We start from the raw sequence: 22,090 nt of genomic DNA, 5'->3' as shown, positions 1-22,090 counted from the left end.
CTAATAATGCCAACTCGCAGAAAACCGAGTCTCCAGTCCACACTCCGTAGACACCTGTCCACCCATGTCCATGACCGCAGGTTCCAGAAAGCAACGCGACAAGGTTATTTTTTTACTCGGGCTTGGGTGCCTCCTCAGGCGCCGCGGCCGGCGCATCAGCGGCGGCAGCCTCCTCTTCTTTGTTCGCGGGAGGAGCCTCGCCAGCGCCAGCCTGTGCGGGCTCAGCCTCGGACGACGTCCACAGGGTCTAGGTGAAGGGTTAGTAACTGATACGACGTGCAGGAGCTAGGAGACAGGTGAATGAGATGTGCCGAGGCAACTTACCAGGTTGTCACGCAGAAGCTGCATGATCAGGGTCGAGTCCTTGTACGATTCCTCGCTGAGGGTGTCAAGTTCTGTGATCGATGACGTTAGGATAAGTAGCTAGAAAGGATTTCGGGAAAAGGGGCAACCCACCAGCAATGGCATCGTCGAAGGCCTGCTTGGCGAGGTGGCAAGCCTGATCGGGGGAGTTGAGAATCTCGTAGTAGAAGACAGAGAAGTTCAGTGCCAGACCCAGGCGGATGGGGTGGGTCGGGGGAAGCTCAGTCTGAGCAACCTCAGTGGCAGCCTTGTACGCCTCGAGAGATTTGTCGGCAGAGTCCTTACGGCGGTCACCGACGGCGAACTCGGCGAGGTAACGGTGGTAGTCTCCCTTCCTGTGATTCGCCAGAGATTTAGTATACCGCACAAAGTATAGGGTCCATGGGGCGCGTATCCAACGTACATCTTGTGGTAGAAGACCTTTGATTCGCCAGACGTGGCCGAGGGAATCAAATGCTTGCTCAGGACCTCGAGGATGTCCTCACAGATCTTGGCGAGCTCCTCCTCAATCTTCTGGCGGTAATCCTTGATCAGCGCGACCTGGGACGCGTTGCCCTTGGATTCTTCCTTCTGCTCAATGGAAGTGACGATTCTCCACGATGCACGACGGGCGCCAATAACGTTCTTGTAGGCAACGGAGAGAAGGTTGCGCTCCTCAACGGTCAGGTCGCGATCCTCGGATGCGACGACCTTCATGTTCTCGACCATCTCTGACACGTCCGTCAGTTTGTGAATTCCATCGCGTAATGTTCCACATTTATCACATACCCTCATAGCGCTCAGCTTGCTCGGCAAGCTTGGCCAAGTAGACGGCATCCTCCTGAGCCATAGTGATGATGTTTGGTTATATCTGTTTGACAGCGCACGTCAGTATAATGGACCAGAGCACTTTAATCGACACAATGCCTATTCCAGGCTACCCTAAAGTGCACCGAATTCAAAGGAAAAGCAGAAGCAACAGGCAATGCCAAAGAATTAAATGACACGACGTCTTCAACTGGGTGATGGGATCAGGGGAGCCGAAGGACGTTGTATGCGACTCTCGTTCTCCCGTCAATCCCACCAGAGACCGCCGCCCCCCCGCTTCAGGGTGGGGTTCGGCGCGTGCCACAGATACCGAAGGAGCTGGTAGAACGGGGACCCGACCGAGGCGAGGCAGTATCAAGCCACGCGTAGTTGGGCAGTCATACCCTCGGACGTGGCAGGGCAGAGCCGCTGTTGAGGATGAAGTCGTATGGAGGTGCGAATGGGGAGATTGCGATGACGACAGAGGGGGCGGGAAACGATACGGTGACATACCTTTAGAAGGGTGTGTTTGACTGTTACGACGGAGGTTTCCGATGTCGAGGCTTGGAAGGAAGAGCTCGTTGTAGGAAAAAAAGACGACGCGTCGAGATCAAAAACGAGAGAGTTAGTGACGACGTTGTGTTGGTTTGGTGGAAGTACGAAGGCAGGAAGCCAAGTGGGAAGGAGGTCGATGAGACGAAAAGCAAGATGGAAATTAGGGATGGGGCTCTGGGGTGGCGCCAGCGTCAGGCTGCACAGCACAGGCGTGTGGCAGTGGCAGTGGCAGTGGTAGTCAGGTGCATGGGTGGAGGTTGCCATCTTTCAGCCCTGAATGTTGGGTCGTCGGTACGTACCTGAATCATAGAAGGTGAGTGTCGTCACGTGTTCCAGCTGGGTCATATCCCTCTCAGGTAATAAGTATTACTACTTCACATCCTATTGGATCTCAGGGCCAAGTAAGACATACAATTTCTGGTCACAGATGAAGCTGACAGAATCATTGTCGCTCCTCAGGGACTGGACTGTGTACGACGGTGTCCTTTTACTATCCTATTTTGACTTGCATAATAAAGAGAGAATCATGCTGTTTTGTTTCCGTCTTCAGGGGAAGACCGTCGTTTCCAACACTCGACGCCCAAACTAGTGTCGAACCAGTTACGATACACAACAGAAGACCATAGTGTCGTGTCCCCAAGGCCGGTTTTAAGGCTTGAGGATGTCCATGATGCTGATTTCTTGTTGCAATACTATTCCACCATGCAATGGCAAGTATTATCTGTGGCGTTTGGTTGTTGTAGACAAAGACTGGCTTGAATCAGTTGATTCGGCTTGAAGAGCGTCTACCATAATTATAAAAAGAAAATGAGTCAGCTGTGAAGAAACAGATACCTTTGTCTCTGCATCCGTTGAGTCACCATCACTGCTTTGTCCTGATGCTGCCCTCAGCCCATCGTCTTGTTGGACATGACGATGCTTGGTCAGTCGGCGAACAGCATGATCAGGAGTTGCCCCATCACGTCAGTACACTACGACTCGAGTTATTGCTTTTATTAGTATATTGCCATTGCCACTGCTTTTAACTATGTATTCGTTGTCGCTCTCTGATCAGCGGCAAGTCGTCGTTGTCCTCTAAACACTGGGTTTCGCAGAGATGCAAGGAAGGCCAGTTATTATGTCGCCGGCACGAATCAAAGCTCCCCTAGTCAGCGCAGGAATGTTCGCGAAACTCATGCTACGAAGCGTGGCGGGCGGAGCATAACTGCTCGAAAACTCAATACACAGATCCTTATGATTATGCGAACACATCCTCTTTGGACTTACTTCGTATATCGTAGAGAGATCGCAGTACCTGCAGTAGGTAATTACTGTAGTTGCTCTTCCGCTGTTGGATTCGAGCGGTGTGGAATCGGCTGTCCCCGCCCGTGATCGGGATCCCGCCGCAGCTAATCGGTCCGTAGCCAACCACCGACGCCTGATAACGAGCGTTTACAACGTATAGGTAGGTAGCTCCAGAAGTGGGGGAGGGGCAAGAGTCACGGTGGCGGGGCGCGTCTGCCCATCCGAGTCATAGTCAAGTTCGTCGCTGCAATATTACTCTGTACCATCATCCTGTCGAAACTTCTTCTTCTTGACGGCAAGGACATTTACTCTTCTTTCTTGCGACACACTGCACTCGTTTTTCGCTTGGTTAGATCTTCTCATCAAACTCGCCTCTCGACCTGGATTGATTACGGCGGCCTTAACGAATAATCGCTGGTTCCCCCAGCTGAACGCTCAAGACTGCCAGACTTGCTGAAAGTTTGCGGTCAAGGGATTATTTTTTATTCATTCATCTCTTTTACGACTCCTTTTAAATTCCGTATATCTCGAGCTACTTGTCTCGTATTTCGTGGCCGCGATGAGCGTGAGTACTACTGTCCGTTTGGCTTGGTCTGGGACGCTGGTTGACTCTCCTCGCAGAACTTCTACATCGAGAATAAGAACGTCGGCAACAAGGCCGACAGCGAGGATTGGAGAAGTAAGCCTTCCCATTCCGTCTTATCGCATCGCATCAGCTAATAACTCGATAGTTCGCGGCTACAACCCCCTGACACCTCCGAACCTCCTTCAGCATGAGATTGCGCAGACTCCCAAATCGAAAGAGACTGTCCTGTCAGGTCGTGATGAAGCGGTCGCTGTGATCAATGGAACCGATGAGAAGAAGCGTCTACTGGTCATTATCGGCCCCTGTTCTATTCATGACCCCGCTGCCGCTCTCGAATACTGCGACATGCTTCTCAAGGAACAAGAAAAGCACAAGGACGAGCTCCTCATTGTCATGCGCTCCTACCTGGAGAAGCCGCGTACCACTGTGGGATGGAAGGGCCTCATTAACGACCCAGATATCGACAACAGCTTCAACATCAACAAAGGGCTGCGCATATCAAGACAACTTTTCGTCGACCTGACCGACAAGGGCATGCCAATCGCGAGCGAGATGCTGGATACCATCTCGCCCCAGTTCCTCGCCGACTTGCTCTCCGTAGGTGCCGTGGGCGCGAGGACAACAGAGAGCCAGCTGCACCGGGAGCTGGCCAGCGGCCTAAGCTTTCCTGTCGGATTCAAGAACGGCACCGACGGCTCCCTAGGGGTGGCGATAGATGCTATTGGTGCTGTGCGGCACCCGCATCATTTCCTTTCCGTCACCAAACCAGGTGTCGTTTCCATCGTCGGCACCGTGGGCAACGAAGACTGCTTCGTCATCCTCAGGGGCGGTACTCGTGGAACGAACTACGATGCCAAGAGCATAGCCGAAGCGAAGGAAGGACTTGAAAAGGCCGGGCTTCCGCAGAGGCTGATGGTGGACTGCAGCCACGGCAACTCGCTCAAGGACCACAGAAACCAGCCCAAGGTGGCAGCAGATCTCGCGGCTCAAATCTCAAAGGGCGAGACCGGAATCATGGGTGTCATGATCGAAAGCAACATCAACGAGGGTAAGGAGATTCTTTATTTTGACGAGCCAGATATGAGCTGTACTGACTTATGATTTCTTTTCAGGCAACCAAAAGGTGCCGAAGGAGGGCAAGGCCGGTCTGAAATACGGTGTCTCTATCACGGACGCATGTATTTCCTGGGAGGACACCGAGTCGGTTCTCGGCAACCTCGCAAACGCTGTTAAGCAAAGACGGGAGATAATTCAGCGGAATAGCCAGGCTTGAAAAGAAAAAAAGAAAGAAAGAAAGAAAACAGAACCGATAATCACTCAGGTAACCGGTGGCTGTTTGCAGCCATAAGCAACAGTCTTCCTTCCTCCCATTCTGAATCTACGAGTCGTAAATAGTTATTTGTTGCGCTGTTATTCGTTTCATTTCCTGGGGCGTCACTGTCATGTAAATAAAGGGAATAGGGCAAATATACCACGAGTCTAACTTGGGAATTTCCTTGGATGCCAACCATCGCATCGGGTGCGAGCGGACCAATTCCACGTCCCAAAACCACTCCGGGTATCGACGAACACGGCGGGGCACCAGTGATACAGGCCCGCCTGTACTGAGATATGCTTTTCCCAACCACAATATCGTAGGAAGTAGCGTACTCCCTACCAAGTACGTAGCTAGGAAATACGATCAGTAGCATGCGAATGGAAGCGAGGATTGATGTTGTGACAGGTGCCACAGTATGAACTTTGTGCGTCTTCCCACTGTAGATACCTTACCTTATGTACAACGTTGTAGTGGGGGTGCATCGGGTAATATTGCGCACGTGATAATGAAATTCGAGAGCATATTCGTAACTCTCTGTTCCTCCACCGAAAGCGGCCTCTGTGAAAGCGATGCACGAATCTTAAAACGAGAATGGTATCCGTAATCTACACCAAACTTAACTATCAATACCCGATTTTCTCCCAGAGATAACCTACCCAGTGCGCACATGAAGCATCCGTGAGCCAAGATGGGCAAGAAAGGCGCCATCCCTGACGCCTGGGAAGATGAGGACTGGGAGGTGCAAGCAGATAAACTGGCTGTACAGCCCGAACCTGAGCCAGAACCGCCGAGACGCTTGACTGCCGCAGAGCGACGGGCTTTGCATGCAGAGACCAATCGCAAGATTTGGGAATCAGCGTATGGCAGAACCTATCTACTTCAATCCTAATTTCGTGCGAGAGGAGTCCCGGCTAATACCTGTCGCTTCTTTCAAGGGAATCTCCAGAAGCCTTCCACTACGTGGAAGCGAGCAGCAACGTCCCCCTAGCGAGTACCTTCAAGCCCCAAGTCAAGGTCCTAAGTCGCCGCCCGCCGCCTGCATCCACGCAGACCATCGCACGCCGCCACGACTCTGTATCCGGCGCCCTATCACAGCTCTCTGTGACCGACAACGGCGACGTAGATGAGGATGACGAAGAAAACGAACGCAGCAAGGAGCGGCCGCTAAGCCCCGAGGAGCTCCGTGCCAAGCAGCAGCGAGAACGCGAGGAGAAGCAGAGACGATACGATGAAGTGCGGGCCAAGATCTTCGGGGAGTCGAACCTTTCCTCTGGCGCGTCCAGCTCGGGCGCCGTGACCCCGCCGAGACCGGAATCTCGCGGAGGCGTGTACCATCACCAGAACCAACGGGGCGCGAGAGGCCGCGGACGTGGAAGGGGCGGCGGCAACGGCGGGGCGCCCCAAGCCCGACAGGGTCAGTACCACAATCAACAGTCACAGGACGAACAGGCCAGGAGGTCGGGCAGCCGACCCGGGACAAAGGAACTCTATGATCCGAATCATTCGCCGAAGCCTGGATTTCAACTCCAGAAACGAGGTGGTGGGGGGAGCGGTAGCGGTAGCGCGACACAGTCCGGCCGTGTATCGCCCAGGGAGCAGGACCAAGCAGGGACAGTCATCCGAGCACCGTATGGCCCGGATGGGAGTGGACGAGGCGGGTTTGGCTTCGCCAGACGAGGAGCCAAGAGAGATTGATCGCATCGTCTCTTTTGGACGAAATGCTTTTGTTACGTCTATTGAATGCTCTAGCCTACCAACCACCTCCGATCTTGCCAGCCAGTTGGATGACCTTCTCCGTATCGGTCGCCGTGTCCTTCCCGACATCGCTGATAACTTCGCGATAACTTGTGAGCGTGAGCCTCCCCAGGTCTATACCCGAGATGCGCGACCAATGCGCTAGGGTATCTCGAATGTATGAGGGGGAAATTCCGTCAACGACATCCGGCCGCGACTTCTCGCATGCCGCGGCGACTCCGTCGCCGTCCACACAGTCCTCGGCCGAGAAATACGCCTCATCTACTTCTGCTAGCCACTGCTTTTGCTCTACCGGGCCGGGTTTTGCTGTCAATCCGTTTCTTTGGATGATGATAGGATCATCAACCTTGATCTGCCCGCCACCGTTGGTGCACCCACCGGGACAGGCCATGACTTCCACGTACGCATACTCCAGTCCGGACGACTTCCCAGCCGCTCTCCTTGCACTACCGAATGGCTTCCCGCCGGGCATGCGAGACGGGCGGGCCGGCTTCAGTCTGCGCACGAGGTTCTGGATATTTCGAAAGCCGTAGAACCGAGCCCCCTTAAATATCGGTTCGCCAGCAGAAGATATGATGGTATATTCGGTGACGTCCGCGTTCCTTCCCCGTGCAATATTGATACGAGAACCTGGGTTTCTCGCTGCCATGCTCTGAAGAATGAAATACAGGTTGCCGCCGGACGAACCCGCGTCTGGGGTTGACCTGTGAGCAGGCCGCCGAGGGAATAGAAACCGATCCAGCTGAGCGTCCGGAAATGGTGTGCGAGGCGACGTGGGTTTTGTTCGGGCAAGGTCGAAGAAATTCAAGCCTCTCGATTCAGCCAGCATGAGGATTTCCTTGCTGGTAATGACGCAATCCACGTCTCGAATGCCTCGGCCGCCCGACCCATCCCCGGCCCAGGCAGTATCCATCAATTCCTCGCGGCTCGCCTCTAGTTTTTTGTCAAAACAGGGCATTATGGCCAAGTGCCAGATCCGACTGGGCGGAATCCCAAGTTGCCGGCTCAGAGTGGTCTTGAGTAGCGTTCCCATGAGCGCTTGTGGGGACTTGACTTTGGAGATATGGGGGATAACGTAGGGATGGGTTTTCTCGGCATAGCAAACCCATCCGGGGCAGCTGGATGTTAGGGTTGGTTTCGGGTCGGAGGATGGAGGGGTGTCATCTGTTCCCAGAACCTCGTCGGCGCCTAGGACGAGACAGGCTTCCCGAGAGACGTTTGTATCGATAACCCACGTGAAGCTATTGTTCCACTTGCCGCCTGCGGCAAGCCCTTCAGGACCGCTCATCAACCTCTCCAACATGTAGCCCGCCTCTTTCTCAGATGTGCCTTGGCCCGCCGCGGCGGCGAGACTTGCTCTGACCTGTGGCGAAACGCTGGCCACAAAGAGCTTTCGCGACTCATCTTCGAGTCCGTCGACCCTGAACTGTCCTTTGTCATCTGGTCCGACAATGCGCAGTGATGGGCCAAAGTCGAGTGTATTAAGAACCTCGCTGTGGCTTTGCAGGCTCACGAGAACTGCCTCGGCCGAGGTGACGCAGCCCGAACAAGCCAAGCAGTCCGTCAGGGAGATCTGAGCTGGCGCATTTCCGTTGGTGGTAGAAGTGGTGGCGCCTTGTTTACCGTCGAGAATCACTTCAGTTTCGAGGGAGGCGTCGGGTGGCGGGGCGTTTGGAAGGGTTTCCACGGGTTTTATGCAGGCGACTCCAGGACTGATGAAGTCGTTCAAGTCGTCTGCAGAGAGGATAGCACTCATGGTGCTGGTTTTGAGAGTGGCAGTGGGAAAATGGTTGTCAGTCTCAGCAACCGATCCGTCGTTGCGTTTGAAACGGGCACACTATATTGAACAAGATTGCTGCAAAAGGAAAAAAAAAAGTAATTTATTTTCTTATTTTGCTGCGAACATGGACACGCGAGAATAGAAATCATTTTAATGGATGGCGATTGGAAATCGACCTGGTACAACTGGTAGTCTCCAAGTTGGTCATAAGCATGTGCCCCGCCACTTGCGATATCGGCAAGTGGCGACTTCGAGGGCGGGGGTTCACCCGACCACGCTCCGTGTCAGAGCCGGGCATACACTCTCCTGTCAACGAAATTACTTCATTGTAAGGTGATATGATAAGCCTGAATCTGGCCGGAGAAAATGACATTGACACCAAGATGGTCAAGCTCTCGTTATCGATCTTTCCAGCAGAGTACAACGTACAACGTACCTACGGCACATGCATGCGTCGATGCCGTTGTGCAGGCTAGGGGTCTAAAAAGCCAGGGGCAGTGTGGGGACGCCAGTACGAAGTAAGGGGTGCAAAGTGACATGGGCAAGAGGCCACTGTTAACACTGTCCTCGAGATCCAATGACGTCGATTAAATGGGATTGCGGACATGATAACGATTAATAGGTACCACAGGCGCTCAAACGGATAGCAGCACACATACCACGTACGAACATTCCACGACCTCCTGATCTACACAACTAGCGTATAGAGCTCTGAGACTTGCCTTTCATTACTTGCTACTGCTATCGTCGTTACAACTCAGAGACTTACAATGGATGTGAGCAGAATCCCCAGGGTGTCCTCCCTTGTGGCTCCTTAACCAGTGTCGAAGTTCAGCCATGTATCTAAACATCGAAGCAGGCCGTTTCGACCTTCTGCTTTGGGAACCTGGGCTGGCTTAGCCTTCAAGCACTGCCCTTGATCTTATGGCCAGGCTTTATTGGGTCCCTCTTACGAGAGGAGTACTCCTCTCCAAGTTGTTCGTGAACGTTCCTCTAAACCTAACGCCTCGGCCACCCCGTGGCTGGAGTAGAGAACAGGTTTCCTCGCTGGATAGTCGCACAGAAGCTCATACAGCATCAATCTAGCACTCGAAAACTACTTTGCTCGTTCGCTAGGATTTGCGATGCTCGCACTGGGCCTGGTAGTAGTCATACACTCAGGCAGCCTTTCACTCGCAGGGAACGGGGCGACTACCGAGGGGACATCTACCCACTCCCCGTATGCAGACGCAACGATCCTAGTATCGACCCTTTATCACGCCTCGGTCGCCTTCTACTGCTACGGCCGCTACCACTGGACTGGCCATACCGCCTATACCGTGGGCTGCCTCGGCAGTGCCGCCTTGGCAAGCTTCGGGCTCTGGTGTCTCATGTTCGCAGGCGATAAAGGCCGGATCAGCAAGCGGACCGGGTTCGACAAGAATACAAGCGGATTCCCGTTCAAAAATAGCGAGTCGTATCGGGCGAAAAAGAAGGGCATCTGAAGAATAGTACATGGATCTTGGGACGGAGAGACATGGCGGACGGACACACTGGTCACTGATGGGCCTGGTCGGTAGGAACAGACCAGTCCTGTTATATGGCGCCCGACTCCCCCGTTCTAAGGCCCCTGAAGACTGCGTCGAACGAACATACTGTGCGACGTGGGAACAACGAGTATGGCGACCGGGACAAGGAGAAGGAGGAGTTGAGGAAGGAGGTGTGGTTATAATTAGGGAAACACTGCGGCGCCCGTACATTTTGATATCGAGCCCGTAAAGGTGGAGCATATTCTCTTACTTACACACGGCCCACCTTTTAACGGTAAATCGAGGTCTCGGCGGGCCTAGGTATATACAGTCACATTATGCCAATTCCACTTTAAGCGCGCCTCCTTAAGAACTGTCTAATCTAAGGCTCTATTAATTCATAGCCTAGGTATAGAAGAAAGCGCTCGAGGAGGAGGCGTTAAAGGCTTCTTCTAAACCCGGTAGCCTAGAAGGAATAATACTAGAACTGATGACTTGGAATTGGTATAATATAACTGTATGTACCTTGACCCGTCGACGCCTCGTTTTACCGTAGAAAAATGGATCGCTTATAGGTACGAGAGCATTGAGGATCATGACTCCACCTTTACGGGCTCGATATCAAAATGTACGGGCGCCGCAGTGTTTCCCTATAATTATTCTCCTAAGTTGGGCGGTGTCAAACATCTCCAAAGGAAAAAGGAAAATAAAAGGAGAATTATGACAATGTGGCTACTGTATGTACGAAATGCGAACGCCCAACTCCAGCTCCGTCTGAGAGATCCCATTTTACCAATTCATACATATGACACGACCCGGCGTCAACCCTTCGCGTCTGTTCTTTCCCCGTCTAGTAATACCCCTCTTTCGGCAATAGGCCTATTCAGTCTCCGGAAGCGAAGAATATGAACGCCTATAGACGAGAGGACCCATGCTGATCCAAGAATGGCGTCTGGCACTCCTTGGTGCTACTTCCTTTTCGGAAAGCAGCAGTTTCTATGGCCCGGAGGCGAAAGAAAACTCCACGGCGACAGCAATAGCTCCAATAGTGGAGTGATTGTGTGTGATATATATATCGCGCCAGCATTTAGCTTGAAAGTGCCGGACTCGCCCCGTTGGCAACGGTGGAGATTGCTTCTAGCTTCTGGTTTGGCTCGGCCCCAGGAGTGGATGCGGTACCGGCGGCATCCTGGGTGTCGAGGACGCTGGACAGCCTCACATCTGCCTGCCCTGAGCGAACGGCCTGCCAACGCTCGTTCCAATCAGCCTCGCTCTGGATGACTTGGAAAAGAAGCACCTCCTTCTCCCGCCATTCGCGCTCATATAGGGCCTCCAGTCGCTTTACTTCCTCCTGCAGCCTTTTCCCCTCTTCCTCAGCCCAGCGGACCTGGAATCGGCACAATTTGTAAAGTTTGTCGACCGACATGCTTAGCTCCTCGGGCGTGAAGCCTTGTTCCGGCGTGAGTTGTGTAAAGAGGTCTGCCGACAGCTCGCCATCATCCCCTCCTCCGTTGATAGAATCGTCTTGACCCGCCCCATGAGATTGTGGTGTCTTTATAATGATCTTGAGCTTGCTTTTCCCCGTCGCGCTGGACTGCATTGATTTAGGAACCGGATCCGAGGGGCGCAGAGCTTCGGTTTCGTGAACAGTGCGCATATGCTTCGCTAAGGCATCCGACCTAGTAAATGCCCTATCACATTCTACAAACACGTCAGCACGAACTAGGGCCGGCTAGGTACCCAGTTACCGGTGACAAAGTCTTACCTGGAAGGTAGCAATGAAAAGGCTTCTCCCTGGTATGGCTTCTCATGTGGGCCTTCAGGGCATAACCACTGGCATGGGCCATACTCTTCCTCGGGCAGCCCATCCATTCGCAGGTGTATTTCTTTTGCCGGCTTTCAATGTGTACGTTGTGAATATGTTCTACCAATCGGTCCATGTTGCCGAAGTCGCCCGCTTCGCATCCGTCCCAGGCGCAAGTTGTGACTTGTTCCTGGAAGTCTTCTTCGTCGAGACGTGCATTGACTGGCGAGCTTGGGATGTCACCTTCTGTGTCCTCTGAAACGTCCGACATGCCATCAAGTGGATCTGGTCCAGGGTCGGCTTCAGCTTCGGCTTCGATCTCAGGTTCTGGGTCTGCCTCCGGCTCTCGCTCAGGGCCATCATCAGGATCATGATCAGGCTCGTGTACAGCAGCAGATGGTGTTGTCGAGCCATTCCCAACCTTCTGTCGCTTGGCCGGCCGATAGGTCGTCAGAGCCACCCGAGAGTCGTCATCGGAGGAGTCACTTGTGTCCGTTGAAGAGAGACCCGACCCATATGGGGATGTCTTGCGGGCTACCGAGAGCACCATATCTGAAGATGTCGTATAAGGTTTTCCTCCGTGGTCGATTTTCGCAGTGGTTGATTTTGGCCGTGGTTGAGAATCCTCTCAGAAAATAAGGGAAGGATAGGATTATGATGGTCCAACAAAAACAATCCACGTCGGAGCGAAGAGAATCGCACAACCTAAAAACGCGTGATCAAAGTGGGCATAAATAAAAGAGGCTCCGGTACGGAAAAAAGATGATAAAAAGGTGGTGATTGGAGAGATTCCTTTATAGAAAGACAAATAACGAGGGTAGAAAGTGGGCAATCATTATGAGGACAAAACCAAACAGTAGATCGCCGGGTCGTTGGGAACCGTCTATTATTCCCTTGCAGGTGCCGATACCATGCTTGCGACGGTTATCTCAAGATAGGTACGAATAGGTACAGTTCTCGGTACGTACGAAGTACACCTTTGATGCGCTACCTACCTGTTTAGATTGGTCTAATATGTGTGAATACAGACCTTCAGAAAAGACACAACACAGGTGCCTAACTCGTTACGGGCGTTCCCCCAGGGGACCAATCGTTTTTTTCCTCTTTTTTTTGCAACCCCTTTCCCTCGAGAATTGCCCCTCCCCCGCGAATTTCTCATCCACCGACTGTCATTGCCATTCCCAACCTGCTTCTATCCGCGCCGCAGTTACACACCTGGCAGCTGAACCTCCTCTTCCAAGTGCGATTATATCTCACATAATATTGCCAAGATGTCATCCGGCAAGTTGTTCTCTCTCAAGGGGAAGAGCCTTAAACTCGACACGGCTGCCGACTTGGAGCCCCATATCGCCGAGTTGCGATCCAACGATGTCGAGGAGGTTCAGCTTTTGGGAAATACTTTCGGTGTGGAGGCTTGCAAACTTCTTGGTGAAGTTCTAGCAACGAAGAAGAATCTTCGGGTAAGCAGTCGATGTTCTCCCCTGAAATGGCATACTACGCGACACATTAGAGGCAGGCACACATACTGACATCATCTGCCTTGTCCAGGCTGCTGACCTTTCCGACATGTTTACTGGTCGCCTCCTGAGCGAGATCCCCGAAGCCCTGTCTCATCTCCTGACGTCCATCCTTAACCTTCCGAATCTCCACACCATCAACCTCAACGATAACGCTTTCGGCATCAACACGCATGCGCCGCTCGTTGCCTTCCTTGCCGCGCATGTTCCTCTGCAGCACCTCTATCTTAACAACAACGGCCTCGGCCCTCACTGCGGTATTCTCGTTGCCGACGCGCTTTCCGAACTCCACTCGAAGAAAGAGGCGGCGAGGAAGGAGGGGAAAGATGTTCCCGACCTCGAAACGGTCATTTGCGGGCGAAATCGTCTGGAAAACGGCAGCATGCAGGCGTGGGCCAAGGCCTTCAGTCTACATAACAAAATCAAGGAGGTCAAGATGGTTCAGAACGGCATTCGGCAGGAGGGTATCTCGCACCTCCTCAGCGAGGGCCTCAGCCACGCCAATGGCCTTCAGGTGCTAGACCTCCAGGACAACACCTTCACGATCAAGGGTGCTCGTGTGCTGGCCAGGGTGGTTCCTACCTGGACGGAGCTGAAGGAACTTGGCCTCAGCGACTCTTATCTGGGAGCCAAGGGAAGCCTTCTGCTGTCACAGGCTCTTTCCAAGGGTCAGCAGAAGCACCTGGAGACCATCCGACTGCAGTACAACGACATAACACCAAAGTCTCTCGAGGGCTTCGTCCAGGCGGCCGGCGCCTTGCCTGCGCTGAGAAAACTCGAGATCAATGGCAACAAGCTGGAGGAAGAGGACCCTTCCATCATTGCCTTGCAGGATTTGTTCGAGGAGCGCAAGGAGAAGATTGTAGATGGCGTGGTCGACGGGGACGACTGGGGTCTCGATAGCCTCAGTGATCTTGAAGGTATCGATTCGGACGAGGAGGAGGAGGAAGAAGAAGAGGAAGAGGAGGAGGAGCTGCCGGCGGAGAAGAGGGCCGAGATCCTCATTAAGGAGGCCGAGGAGGCCCAGGAGGAGCCCGTTGTACAAGTCAAGGACAAGGAAGTGGAAGAGCTTGCTAAGAAGTTGGAGAAGACAGAAATCTAGATGTAGAAGCTTCGAGTACAGAGCTGGAGCCGGGCTTCACCGAGGCAGTCGACGATACACACGATACCCCTAACTTACTTTAATCAGTGCGATGGTGGTTTGTGTCTCAAATTCGAAGTGTCAAGCATATTCCGAGTCTCAGAGGTAAACGCCGAATGGTATTTTGTTCGAGTATCATGCCTGCTTCTTCATGGTCAAAGAAAGGGTCGCCAGAGGTTCAGTTAGTATGATGTAACGATCGTCCCGTTCCCAGCTTTGCTGTAGATGGTTCGAGGTGGGCTGACCATGTCGAGAGCTTGGGGTAATGGGTAGCCTAATCTTTACTTGTCACTCCACTGCGCAAGTCTTCCTTGAATATCAGACCACTCCGCGCTCATTGCACCATAAAACTTGCCATGCGTCGCTTTGGCAAGACATACTTCGTAACCATTGAATGGTCATTGTGCTGGGAACGTTAGTATTAATATGGCGAGTCAAGGACGGATGGTACACCATGGAAGTTTCGACTCTCGGCAGCCAGAACCCTAACTTGAACATCACCTTCTCATCTCAACAACGATTCGGATTATACTGAGTTACACCCTCTGAAACACACAAGTACGAGATCATGGCCAACCTCATACTCTACGAAACAGCTCCATCCGTCCTGGAGATACTCTGGGACGTCGCCCTGGCGTACTTTATCATTTGCATGGGCACAATCTACACGGCCCTCACCCTCACAACAAGCGCCCTGTTGGCATACCTCCGCGCTGCACTTCCCCTATGGTTAGGAGCCGGGCCAGGGGTCGGTACTACGACCACGGGCCTGGTGTCGAGCTTGAGGATACTTTTAACCGCCGCATGCGCGCGATACATCATTGTACGATACGAGATGCCTCGCGAGTGGAAATTCAGGGCCATGGTCTGCGGCGTGACGGTGGTGATGACTGTCGCAACGGCGAGCCTTGTTGGGTGGATTGCACCGGGGAAGCTCCTAGGGGGATGGGTTTCCGAGGCGGAACGGGGGGCAGTGACGGCGGGATTGATGCCGCTGGTGTTGATGCCGTTGGAAGGGGGGACGCGGTCGTGGTTAGACGGTACAGTGTTGGGCGCAGAAAAGGCTGGGCACTGATCTGGTTGTGACTGTTCAGATGGAACAACAAAGGGGGGATTCGGTGATGGGGCTAGGGCTGTCGAATCCGTAAGACCACTGCCGGGTGAAGATGGGTATGGGCACGCCAAGTCGGCGCAAAATATGTAAGGGGTTCCTCGCTAGTTAATTTGCAACGTGGATCATGACGATATTGCTTCAAAACAACCCGAATTTCCCATTGATGGGGCCATCCAAGGAGCCGGATAGTGCCTGAAGCGCCGTGACATGTATTCTGATATATCAGGGGGTGGCTATGGTGATGACCGAAATAGTCTGTACGTTGTAGACCTTTCGGGTATCAGTCTCAGCCATGAAAGAAGCTCCTTGTCACACCAACACATGCTTGTGTCGCCATACATCTTGGTGGCATGCCTGTCACGTTTCTTCCACACCACTGACCGACCTGTGCTCGCATCTTCACATGGATTGCCTTGGCTGGCTGGAAGCCTTCTGCTTATATAATCATATAGCACTGGTCAATATCGGCAGTTCCTTCCATATCTTCCGCCTCCGATTGGCCTCACTTCTGGGAACCTTCGCAGTTAAGAGTGGCTACTCCTCCCCGACGACAAGAACTTTACGTTACGAATACCTAGACGGTTGCTTCGTACTGGCGTTATTCCCTAACTTTTACACTAGTGTACAAAGTATACTGTACACACAATGTAGTGTCCTTCGTGGTAGGCTGACACAACCCCGCCAGCGGATCCCCCCGCCACATGGACCCTCTAATAAAGGACCCCGCTCCTATCCCCTTTCCGTCCAGACTCCTACCAGTTTTCGGGTTCGCCAACTTGACCCCTAATAAATTCACAGTCATATTCGTACTGCTTCGTACAACGTACACTGTACATCGTACACTTAACAATCGCACTCGGGACTTCGACTGGACTTCCATCAACACGCCTGATCGTGGAACTCGACTCCCAACTTGCACATGGGAAAATTCATTTTGGTCCATATTCCAACGCCTCCTGGTCCTAGGACTGACTATCTTACGAATACCTGCAAGCCGTCCGTTGTGCGGCATCCTGGTGTCATATTGATTACTTATACCAAACCTACTTTTAGCGATAGGTGAATAGCCTGGCTCTCTCGGTCAACCTAGCTGGAAACCCTTCCAACCACTGAGAGCAAGCTGCCTGTAGGCGACCTATTGGGCTGGCACCTCGTTCTTTTCTAGACCACCCACCGTCTTAACTAACGACACCCTGACTCGAACACCCTCCTCTCCTCCTCTTGTTACGAGCGGTCAGTAAAATTTCACGTCATTCACATTCCACCCGCCTGACTACACCTTTCATCCGTCCATCCCAGCCATATTATCCCCGTACAGCTCCTACCAGCGGAAAACACAACTCCAACGACAGTTTTGCCGCTTCGTATCCTCACGACATATACGTTTTCACCTCCATCAACTCGGGACTTTCGCTTCTTCGGGGCTTCACGGCTTGACTTGGCCTCTGCCAACGACGCCAATCTTCGCTACCTCCACATCTACCGTCCGTCGTCTTGCCAGCGTTGTCAGAACGAAGTTGGGTTCGTCGACAGCAACAGGGTCAATTGTACGGCAGGTCAAGGCGGCCCACGGTGTCACGGCACGGCAGGAGCACCATCATGGCGAACCATAAAGATCACAACGCCAACGGCGCTGCTAGCAACCCGCCATCCTCAGGTGTAGGAGGCTTTGATTTGTTAAAACGGGCGACTCAAGCAATGATGGTGTCCCATTCCACTTCAAGGTACGGAGTAATTTTATATTGTCATTATCTCTTCACGTTTGTTTAGACTCCGAATCTCGCATTTTTACCCCGCCGCACCCCCGTTCTCTTTGCATAGCTGAAGATACTCTCTTTGGTTCACATTCCCTGTCCCTTTCTTCTCCTCGGGTATTACCCGCCTTCAGTCTTCCGGACAGCTCCGGACAGCCCCTACTCCGTACACACATCTTCCCTCCAGTCTCGTGGCATCCCTGTCGGCCTCCCAACTTGGCTTTTTGAAAGACACGTCTTGGTCTCGGTGAATACCACTACCTCATTCATGCTGGCATCGCCTTGCGCCTGGCTGGTTGATATCTTCTTGATTCCGGATTCCTTCACTTTCCTTCTTGCCAATCATCCTTCACACGTACGTACCCCAACGCCTGGCCTGCCATGTCAATTCCCGAGCAATCAGATATCCCCAGAACATGCCCCCCGAGACGATCCACTGCCAGTAAATGGTCGATCCCGGATTGGCCCCCCCGTCGAGAAAAAACACCAATACGAAACATCCCGTCATCCGTTTCCCCACGTTCTAACTCCCCGACCTCTTTTACACCGTTCATCCATCCTTCTGCACACAGCTCTGTCATTGTTTCGTTTCTCCAGCTTATTATAACCTCACATGTTGGTAAGAATGCGGCCAAGGCCAACATCTTTTGTTTTCACAGCTCTTCTTTGAATTCTCCCGAATCCTTTGGTTTGTTACATTCCCTGTTCTGCACCGCCCCCTGCACCCAGCCTCGTCTATGCAGAAAATCCTCGACCCTATGTTTAGTTTCGATAAACACAACCAACCCCGGAGGGCGGAAAGTGGCCGCGGCCCGAACAAGTTGAGGCCTGACTCGCTTCATAGCCTGGAAGCCGCGACTTTTTGCTCCATCCCACGGCCCAGGTCTCACTTTGGACCCTTTCACCCCTCTCGCACTCTCTCTCTCCCCTTCGCCGGATCCGCTATTGGTGGCCCCGCCACTGGACACTGGGCAAAGCTCTGGTGCTCCGCTGGTGCATTCTCGCTCGTTCTCGTCCCTCGCGCTCTCTCTCTTGACTAAAGAGGGGGTGACCAAGGATGACCACAGAGGCGAAAATCACTCTCGGGGCCGCCCGTTTCTTTGGTTTATCCCTTTACGTCGTGTCGTGTTCGTGGGCCGCTGGCCGCTGACACTGGGTCTTGCATCGATTGGTCTCTAATGCCGTTTTTTTCCTTTTCTGTTTTACTCGGCTTTTTAATATGTCGCCCATTTCCCTCTCATTTCCTCTCTGTTCCCGCATCGGTCGAAATTTTCTTCCGCCCCTGCTCTCCGTCATAGACCTAGACCCTTTTTACCTACGCAACGCAACATAATTAGCGCCTTTCACTGCACTTGGCTTTCCCGCTGTCATCAGGGACCCATCGCCTTTGGCGAAACACTGGCCATCAATGATCTAATAGCACCCTGCACTTTTTCATTGCCTCCGCTTTCGCTCCAGCCCTCTCCTGCATCTTCTATCCTCCTCAAGCAACCAACCCAGTACATCAGTACATTCAGTACATCCAAGTGCATCCAAGTGCACCTGTTGGCATAAATCCTCAGCTGAACATGAACGTTGACCAATCGAGCAGGCCAGCCGCGGCTGATGAAGATGGAGCGGATCAGATCGGCTTTGAAACGCCCCGCTCGGGCGTGGCAACTCCGCAGCCCGACCTTCACGACAGACGCCTTCCGGGTATTATGAGCTACTTTGGCCAGGTTCGTACACAGTCTGTCCTTGATCGTTCCTCGTCCACTATGACGATCCGAGATATGAGCCAGATGCGACACGGGGAGTCGGCGGCCGATGGATCGGAGAACGTCGCGGGTGCCCCGGCCGTCCCCAAGCCCAGTATCATGACTTTCCCTGAACCCTTATCTCCACCGTCCCCCCTTCACGATGTCCGAGGCGGTTCATCCGTGCCCGCACCGAGTGCATCGACCGTGCTTCATAGTTACCCGACCCCGCCGATGTCCAGGTGTTCGTCGGCTGGGCGGCTGACCAGAAGTCTGGGCCGCTGGGACGGGGATCAGGGGGACGCTGCTCACCCGCCGTCGCGGCCCTTGCCCCGCCAGGCGAGCACGCCCGATACCCTTTCGGAGACCTACCGCACCATGGTGCCATGTCTTTCGAGCATCGTCACATCACCCGTGCATGCAGCCCATCTCTCCAACCCTGCCGTGTCTAACCAACATGCCACACATCCGTCTTCAGCTCATGCCCCAGCCAGTTCACAGCCCGTTGTCTCCAGCGGTGTAATCCGCTTCTCGCTTGATGCGCTCAGAAAGCTAACACAAGTTGCGGTTGTCAAGAGCGGTCCGCCGACTCCCACAAGAGCACTCTCGTCAGCCCAACCACCGCAGTCGGAAGACAAGCCGAGTTCGAAGCGAAGCAGCAACGAGACGGGAACGTCCAGCGGTACTCAGACGCCACGGGCGGCGGGCGGCGCACAAGTTCCTGCTGCCAAGGGAAAGCTCACCATCAAGATCGTGGAGGCGAGAGGCTTGCGGAGGGCTAGAGACCCTTACGTCGTTGCAGTTTTCCAAAGGAGCGAGCTCATCTCCGCTGGCCCGCGGTCCGTTCAAGAGGATGATGACGAGGCCACGTCGCCACCCACCGTAGGAGGTATTCCGATCCAACGCCAGGGAAGCGACTCTGGTCGGCCACCCGTCTCCATCCCCATGCGCAGTCGCCAAAGTAGCAACACGAGCGCGGCCGAATACAAGAACTTCCGCAGCCGAACCAAGCGATCCTTCACGAGTCCGACGTGGGATGCCGAGGCCGCCTTGTAAGTTAGACTAGTCGTCCCGCTTGCTGAGATGACTTGCAATATATTTTCTTCCTTTTTTTTCTTGGCCTTTTGTTTTACTAACACAATGTCAGTGATGTCGTCGATTCCGACATGCTTGTCGACATCTCGGTCTACGACCATAGTGCCACCGGTGAAACGTTCTTGGGTCACGTAAATTTCCAGGCTTCGATGGATGCTCCTGTACGAGGATGGTACCCCCTCGCTGGCCATGCCGACACCATGGCAGAAAACGCCCCGACCGGCGAAATATACGTCGAAGCCGTCTACCAACGGACAGAGCGCAAGCACTTCGGACCCGAAGATTTCCAAATTCTGCGGCTCATCGGCAAGGGAACCTTTGGCCAGGTTTACCAGGTGCGGAAAAAGGACACGGGTCGGATATACGCCATGAAGGTTCTTTCGAAGAAAGTCATTGTCCAGAAAAAGGAAGTCGCTCATACTGTGGGTGAGAGGAACATTCTCGTCCGGACGGCCATGACGGAATCGCCGTTTATCGTGGGTCTCAAGTTCTCATTCCAAACGCCCTCGGATCTCTATCTCGTCACCGACTACATGTCGGGGGGAGAGCTCTTCTGGCACCTGCAGAAAGAGGGCCGATTCGACGAGAAGCGGGCCAAGTTTTACATCGCCGAACTCATTCTCGCCATCGAACACCTCCATAAAAATGATATCGTGTATCGAGACCTCAAGCCGGAGAACATCCTTTTGGATGCGAATGGCCACATTGCATTGTGCGATTTCGGTCTGTCCAAGGCGAATCTCACCAAGAACGACACGACGAACACCTTTTGTGGTACGACAGAGTACTTGGCCCCCGAGGTACTCCTCGACGAGTCGGGCTACACCAAGATGGTGGACTTTTGGTCACTGGGTGTTCTCGTTTTCGAGATGTGTTGTGGGTGGAGCCCGTTCTATGCCGAAGACACGCAGCAGATGTACAAGAATATCGCCTTTGGCAAAGTGAGGTTTCCTAGGGATACTCTCTCGCAGGAAGGGCGGAATTTCGTCAAGGGGCTTCTTAACAGGAACCCCAAGCATCGACTCGGCGCGACGTCAGATGCGGAGGAGCTCAAGCAGCACCCCTTCTTCGCCGACATCGACTGGGTTGCGCTCTCGAAGAAGCTGATCACCCCGCCATTCAAGCCCAAGTTGACGTCCGCCACCGACGTCTCCTATTTCGACCCGGAGTTCACCAATGCCCTGGATAACAACGGATCCTTGAACGAGAGGGCTGCCGCACTGGCCAAGGGACTGACCACCTCCACGCCCCTCTCCCCTTCGGTCCAGGCCAACTTCCAGGGCTTTACCTTTGTGGATGAGAGCGCCCTGGACGACCACATGCGCGACAGGCGCCGTTCTGACGACGAAGACATGAATGACTCCCATGACCGCCGCCGCCGGGATGACGACGACTGGGATGATTTGGGAGACGTCCCTCGGCGGGGCAACCGAATGAGCGGTATCGAGAGCACGAACGACAACGACAGCAGTGATACGCACGATGACCAGATGTTTGGCAATTCGCACTTTGAGGTTTAGAGGCTTGCTCTTTGTGCCACAAACACCTCCTAATCCTTCTTTCGCTGGCGACCGATCGTCTTTTTTATACCATCCACTTGTATTTTCCATGTCCGACGAAAAAAGAAAAGTAGGACGACTACTGTCATGAAGGATGATACGAAACACAGGTTCATTTGCATATGGGGCGGTTGCTTTTTTTGCATGTTTTGCATGTTTTGCTTTGAGGATACGTAGGAAATGAGGCGTTGGGAAAGTCCGATGAGTCGAGCGTGTGGGAACGGATCAGTCAAGCCTCTTCTTTCTTCTTGGTCTCCTCCAAAGATACAACCTTTAAGCTCCCTTTTCTTTACAATCGTACCGTCTCCTAATCTCTATTCTCACCGTCTTCTATTGAACGCCACAGGGCGAATCCGGATTGGAAACAAAGAAGGCGAATGTAAACATATCATATATGGCATTGGAGGAACGACACTGGTGTCTGAGTTGCTATCG

At 53.3% G+C, this 22,090-nt stretch overlaps 12 protein-coding genes across 12 annotated transcripts; 9 read left to right on the top strand and 3 right to left on the bottom strand.

The window, feature by feature from the left end:
- Nucleotides 1-285: 285 nt before the first annotated feature.
- On the bottom strand, nucleotides 286-1,192 carry ACRALDRAFT_1028230 (uncharacterized protein; the record flags this gene model as incomplete). Its single annotated transcript, XM_071014839.1, has 4 exons — nucleotides 286-395; nucleotides 457-694; nucleotides 763-1,073; nucleotides 1,132-1,192. The coding sequence occupies 4 exons, from the start codon at nucleotides 1,190-1,192 to the stop codon at nucleotides 286-288; spliced, it is 720 nt and encodes a 239-aa protein (XP_070876634.1).
- Nucleotides 1,193-2,131: 939 nt separating this feature from the next.
- On the top strand, nucleotides 2,132-2,463 carry ACRALDRAFT_206887 (uncharacterized protein; the record flags this gene model as incomplete). The annotated part of the gene is made up of 3 exons (XM_071022130.1): nucleotides 2,132-2,183; nucleotides 2,255-2,387; nucleotides 2,448-2,463. 3 exons carry the CDS (start codon nucleotides 2,132-2,134, stop codon nucleotides 2,461-2,463), a joined length of 201 nt encoding a protein of 66 aa, XP_070876633.1.
- Nucleotides 2,464-3,249: 786 nt separating this feature from the next.
- ACRALDRAFT_1047636 (uncharacterized protein) lies at nucleotides 3,250-5,077 on the top strand. Its single transcript, XM_071015511.1, has 4 exons — nucleotides 3,250-3,553; nucleotides 3,610-3,667; nucleotides 3,720-4,622; nucleotides 4,687-5,077. Exons 1-4 carry the CDS (start codon nucleotides 3,548-3,550, stop codon nucleotides 4,845-4,847), a joined length of 1,128 nt encoding a protein of 375 aa, XP_070876632.1. The 5' UTR covers nucleotides 3,250-3,547; the 3' UTR covers nucleotides 4,848-5,077.
- Nucleotides 5,078-5,580: 503 nt separating this feature from the next.
- Nucleotides 5,581-6,587, top strand: ACRALDRAFT_2025368 (uncharacterized protein; the record flags this gene model as incomplete). Its single annotated transcript, XM_071020306.1, has 2 exons — nucleotides 5,581-5,750; nucleotides 5,828-6,587. 2 exons carry the CDS (start codon nucleotides 5,581-5,583, stop codon nucleotides 6,585-6,587), a joined length of 930 nt encoding a protein of 309 aa, XP_070876631.1.
- A 55-nt stretch (nucleotides 6,588-6,642) lies between these two features.
- Nucleotides 6,643-9,099, bottom strand: ACRALDRAFT_206885 (uncharacterized protein; the record flags this gene model as incomplete). Its single annotated transcript, XM_071022129.1, has 7 exons — nucleotides 6,643-8,445; nucleotides 8,486-8,502; nucleotides 8,552-8,652; nucleotides 8,696-8,733; nucleotides 8,807-8,863; nucleotides 8,943-8,988; nucleotides 9,083-9,099. The coding sequence occupies 7 exons, from the start codon at nucleotides 9,097-9,099 to the stop codon at nucleotides 6,643-6,645; spliced, it is 2,079 nt and encodes a 692-aa protein (XP_070876630.1).
- ACRALDRAFT_1060938 (uncharacterized protein) lies at nucleotides 9,090-10,319 on the top strand. The gene has a single exon (XM_071016333.1). The coding sequence runs from the start codon at nucleotides 9,552-9,554 to the stop codon at nucleotides 9,909-9,911; it is 360 nt and encodes a 119-aa protein (XP_070876629.1). The 5' UTR covers nucleotides 9,090-9,551; the 3' UTR covers nucleotides 9,912-10,319.
- A 296-nt stretch (nucleotides 10,320-10,615) lies between these two features.
- On the bottom strand, nucleotides 10,616-12,575 carry ACRALDRAFT_1091833 (uncharacterized protein; the record flags this gene model as incomplete). The annotated part of the gene is made up of 4 exons (XM_071019587.1): nucleotides 10,616-11,636; nucleotides 11,701-12,366; nucleotides 12,420-12,444; nucleotides 12,546-12,575. 4 exons carry the CDS (start codon nucleotides 12,573-12,575, stop codon nucleotides 11,023-11,025), a joined length of 1,335 nt encoding a protein of 444 aa, XP_070876627.1. The 3' UTR covers nucleotides 10,616-11,022.
- ACRALDRAFT_206883 (uncharacterized protein) lies at nucleotides 10,662-10,992 on the top strand (the record flags this gene model as incomplete). The annotated part of the gene is made up of 2 exons (XM_071022128.1): nucleotides 10,662-10,772; nucleotides 10,855-10,992. The coding sequence occupies 2 exons, from the start codon at nucleotides 10,662-10,664 to the stop codon at nucleotides 10,990-10,992; spliced, it is 249 nt and encodes an 82-aa protein (XP_070876628.1).
- A 271-nt stretch (nucleotides 12,576-12,846) lies between the features above and the next one.
- ACRALDRAFT_1060937 (uncharacterized protein) lies at nucleotides 12,847-14,548 on the top strand. Its single transcript, XM_071016332.1, has 2 exons — nucleotides 12,847-13,199; nucleotides 13,288-14,548. Exons 1-2 carry the CDS (start codon nucleotides 13,011-13,013, stop codon nucleotides 14,356-14,358), a joined length of 1,260 nt encoding a protein of 419 aa, XP_070876626.1. The 5' UTR covers nucleotides 12,847-13,010; the 3' UTR covers nucleotides 14,359-14,548.
- Nucleotides 14,549-14,743: 195 nt separating this feature from the next.
- Nucleotides 14,744-15,705, top strand: ACRALDRAFT_1060936 (uncharacterized protein). Its single transcript, XM_071016331.1, has one exon. The coding sequence runs from the start codon at nucleotides 14,966-14,968 to the stop codon at nucleotides 15,470-15,472; it is 507 nt and encodes a 168-aa protein (XP_070876625.1). The 5' UTR covers nucleotides 14,744-14,965; the 3' UTR covers nucleotides 15,473-15,705.
- An 857-nt stretch (nucleotides 15,706-16,562) lies between these two features.
- ACRALDRAFT_2032471 (uncharacterized protein) lies at nucleotides 16,563-17,878 on the top strand. The gene has a single exon (XM_071020705.1). It carries the CDS (start codon nucleotides 17,111-17,113, stop codon nucleotides 17,279-17,281), a length of 171 nt encoding a protein of 56 aa, XP_070876624.1. The 5' UTR covers nucleotides 16,563-17,110; the 3' UTR covers nucleotides 17,282-17,878.
- Nucleotides 17,879-18,833: 955 nt separating this feature from the next.
- Nucleotides 18,834-21,616, top strand: ACRALDRAFT_2101062 (uncharacterized protein; the record flags this gene model as incomplete). Its single annotated transcript, XM_071023040.1, has 2 exons — nucleotides 18,834-20,053; nucleotides 20,149-21,616. 2 exons carry the CDS (start codon nucleotides 18,834-18,836, stop codon nucleotides 21,614-21,616), a joined length of 2,688 nt encoding a protein of 895 aa, XP_070876623.1.
- Between the last annotated feature and the right edge of the window lie 474 nt (nucleotides 21,617-22,090).

The sequence above is a fragment of the Sodiomyces alcalophilus genome (genome assembly GCF_042370955.1).
Source record: "Sodiomyces alcalophilus JCM 7366 unplaced genomic scaffold ACRALscaffold_2, whole genome shotgun sequence".
In the NCBI taxonomy this organism is placed as follows: domain Eukaryota; kingdom Fungi; phylum Ascomycota; class Sordariomycetes; order Glomerellales; family Plectosphaerellaceae; genus Sodiomyces; species Sodiomyces alcalophilus.
This window is presented reverse-complemented; position numbering and strand designations above follow the sequence as displayed.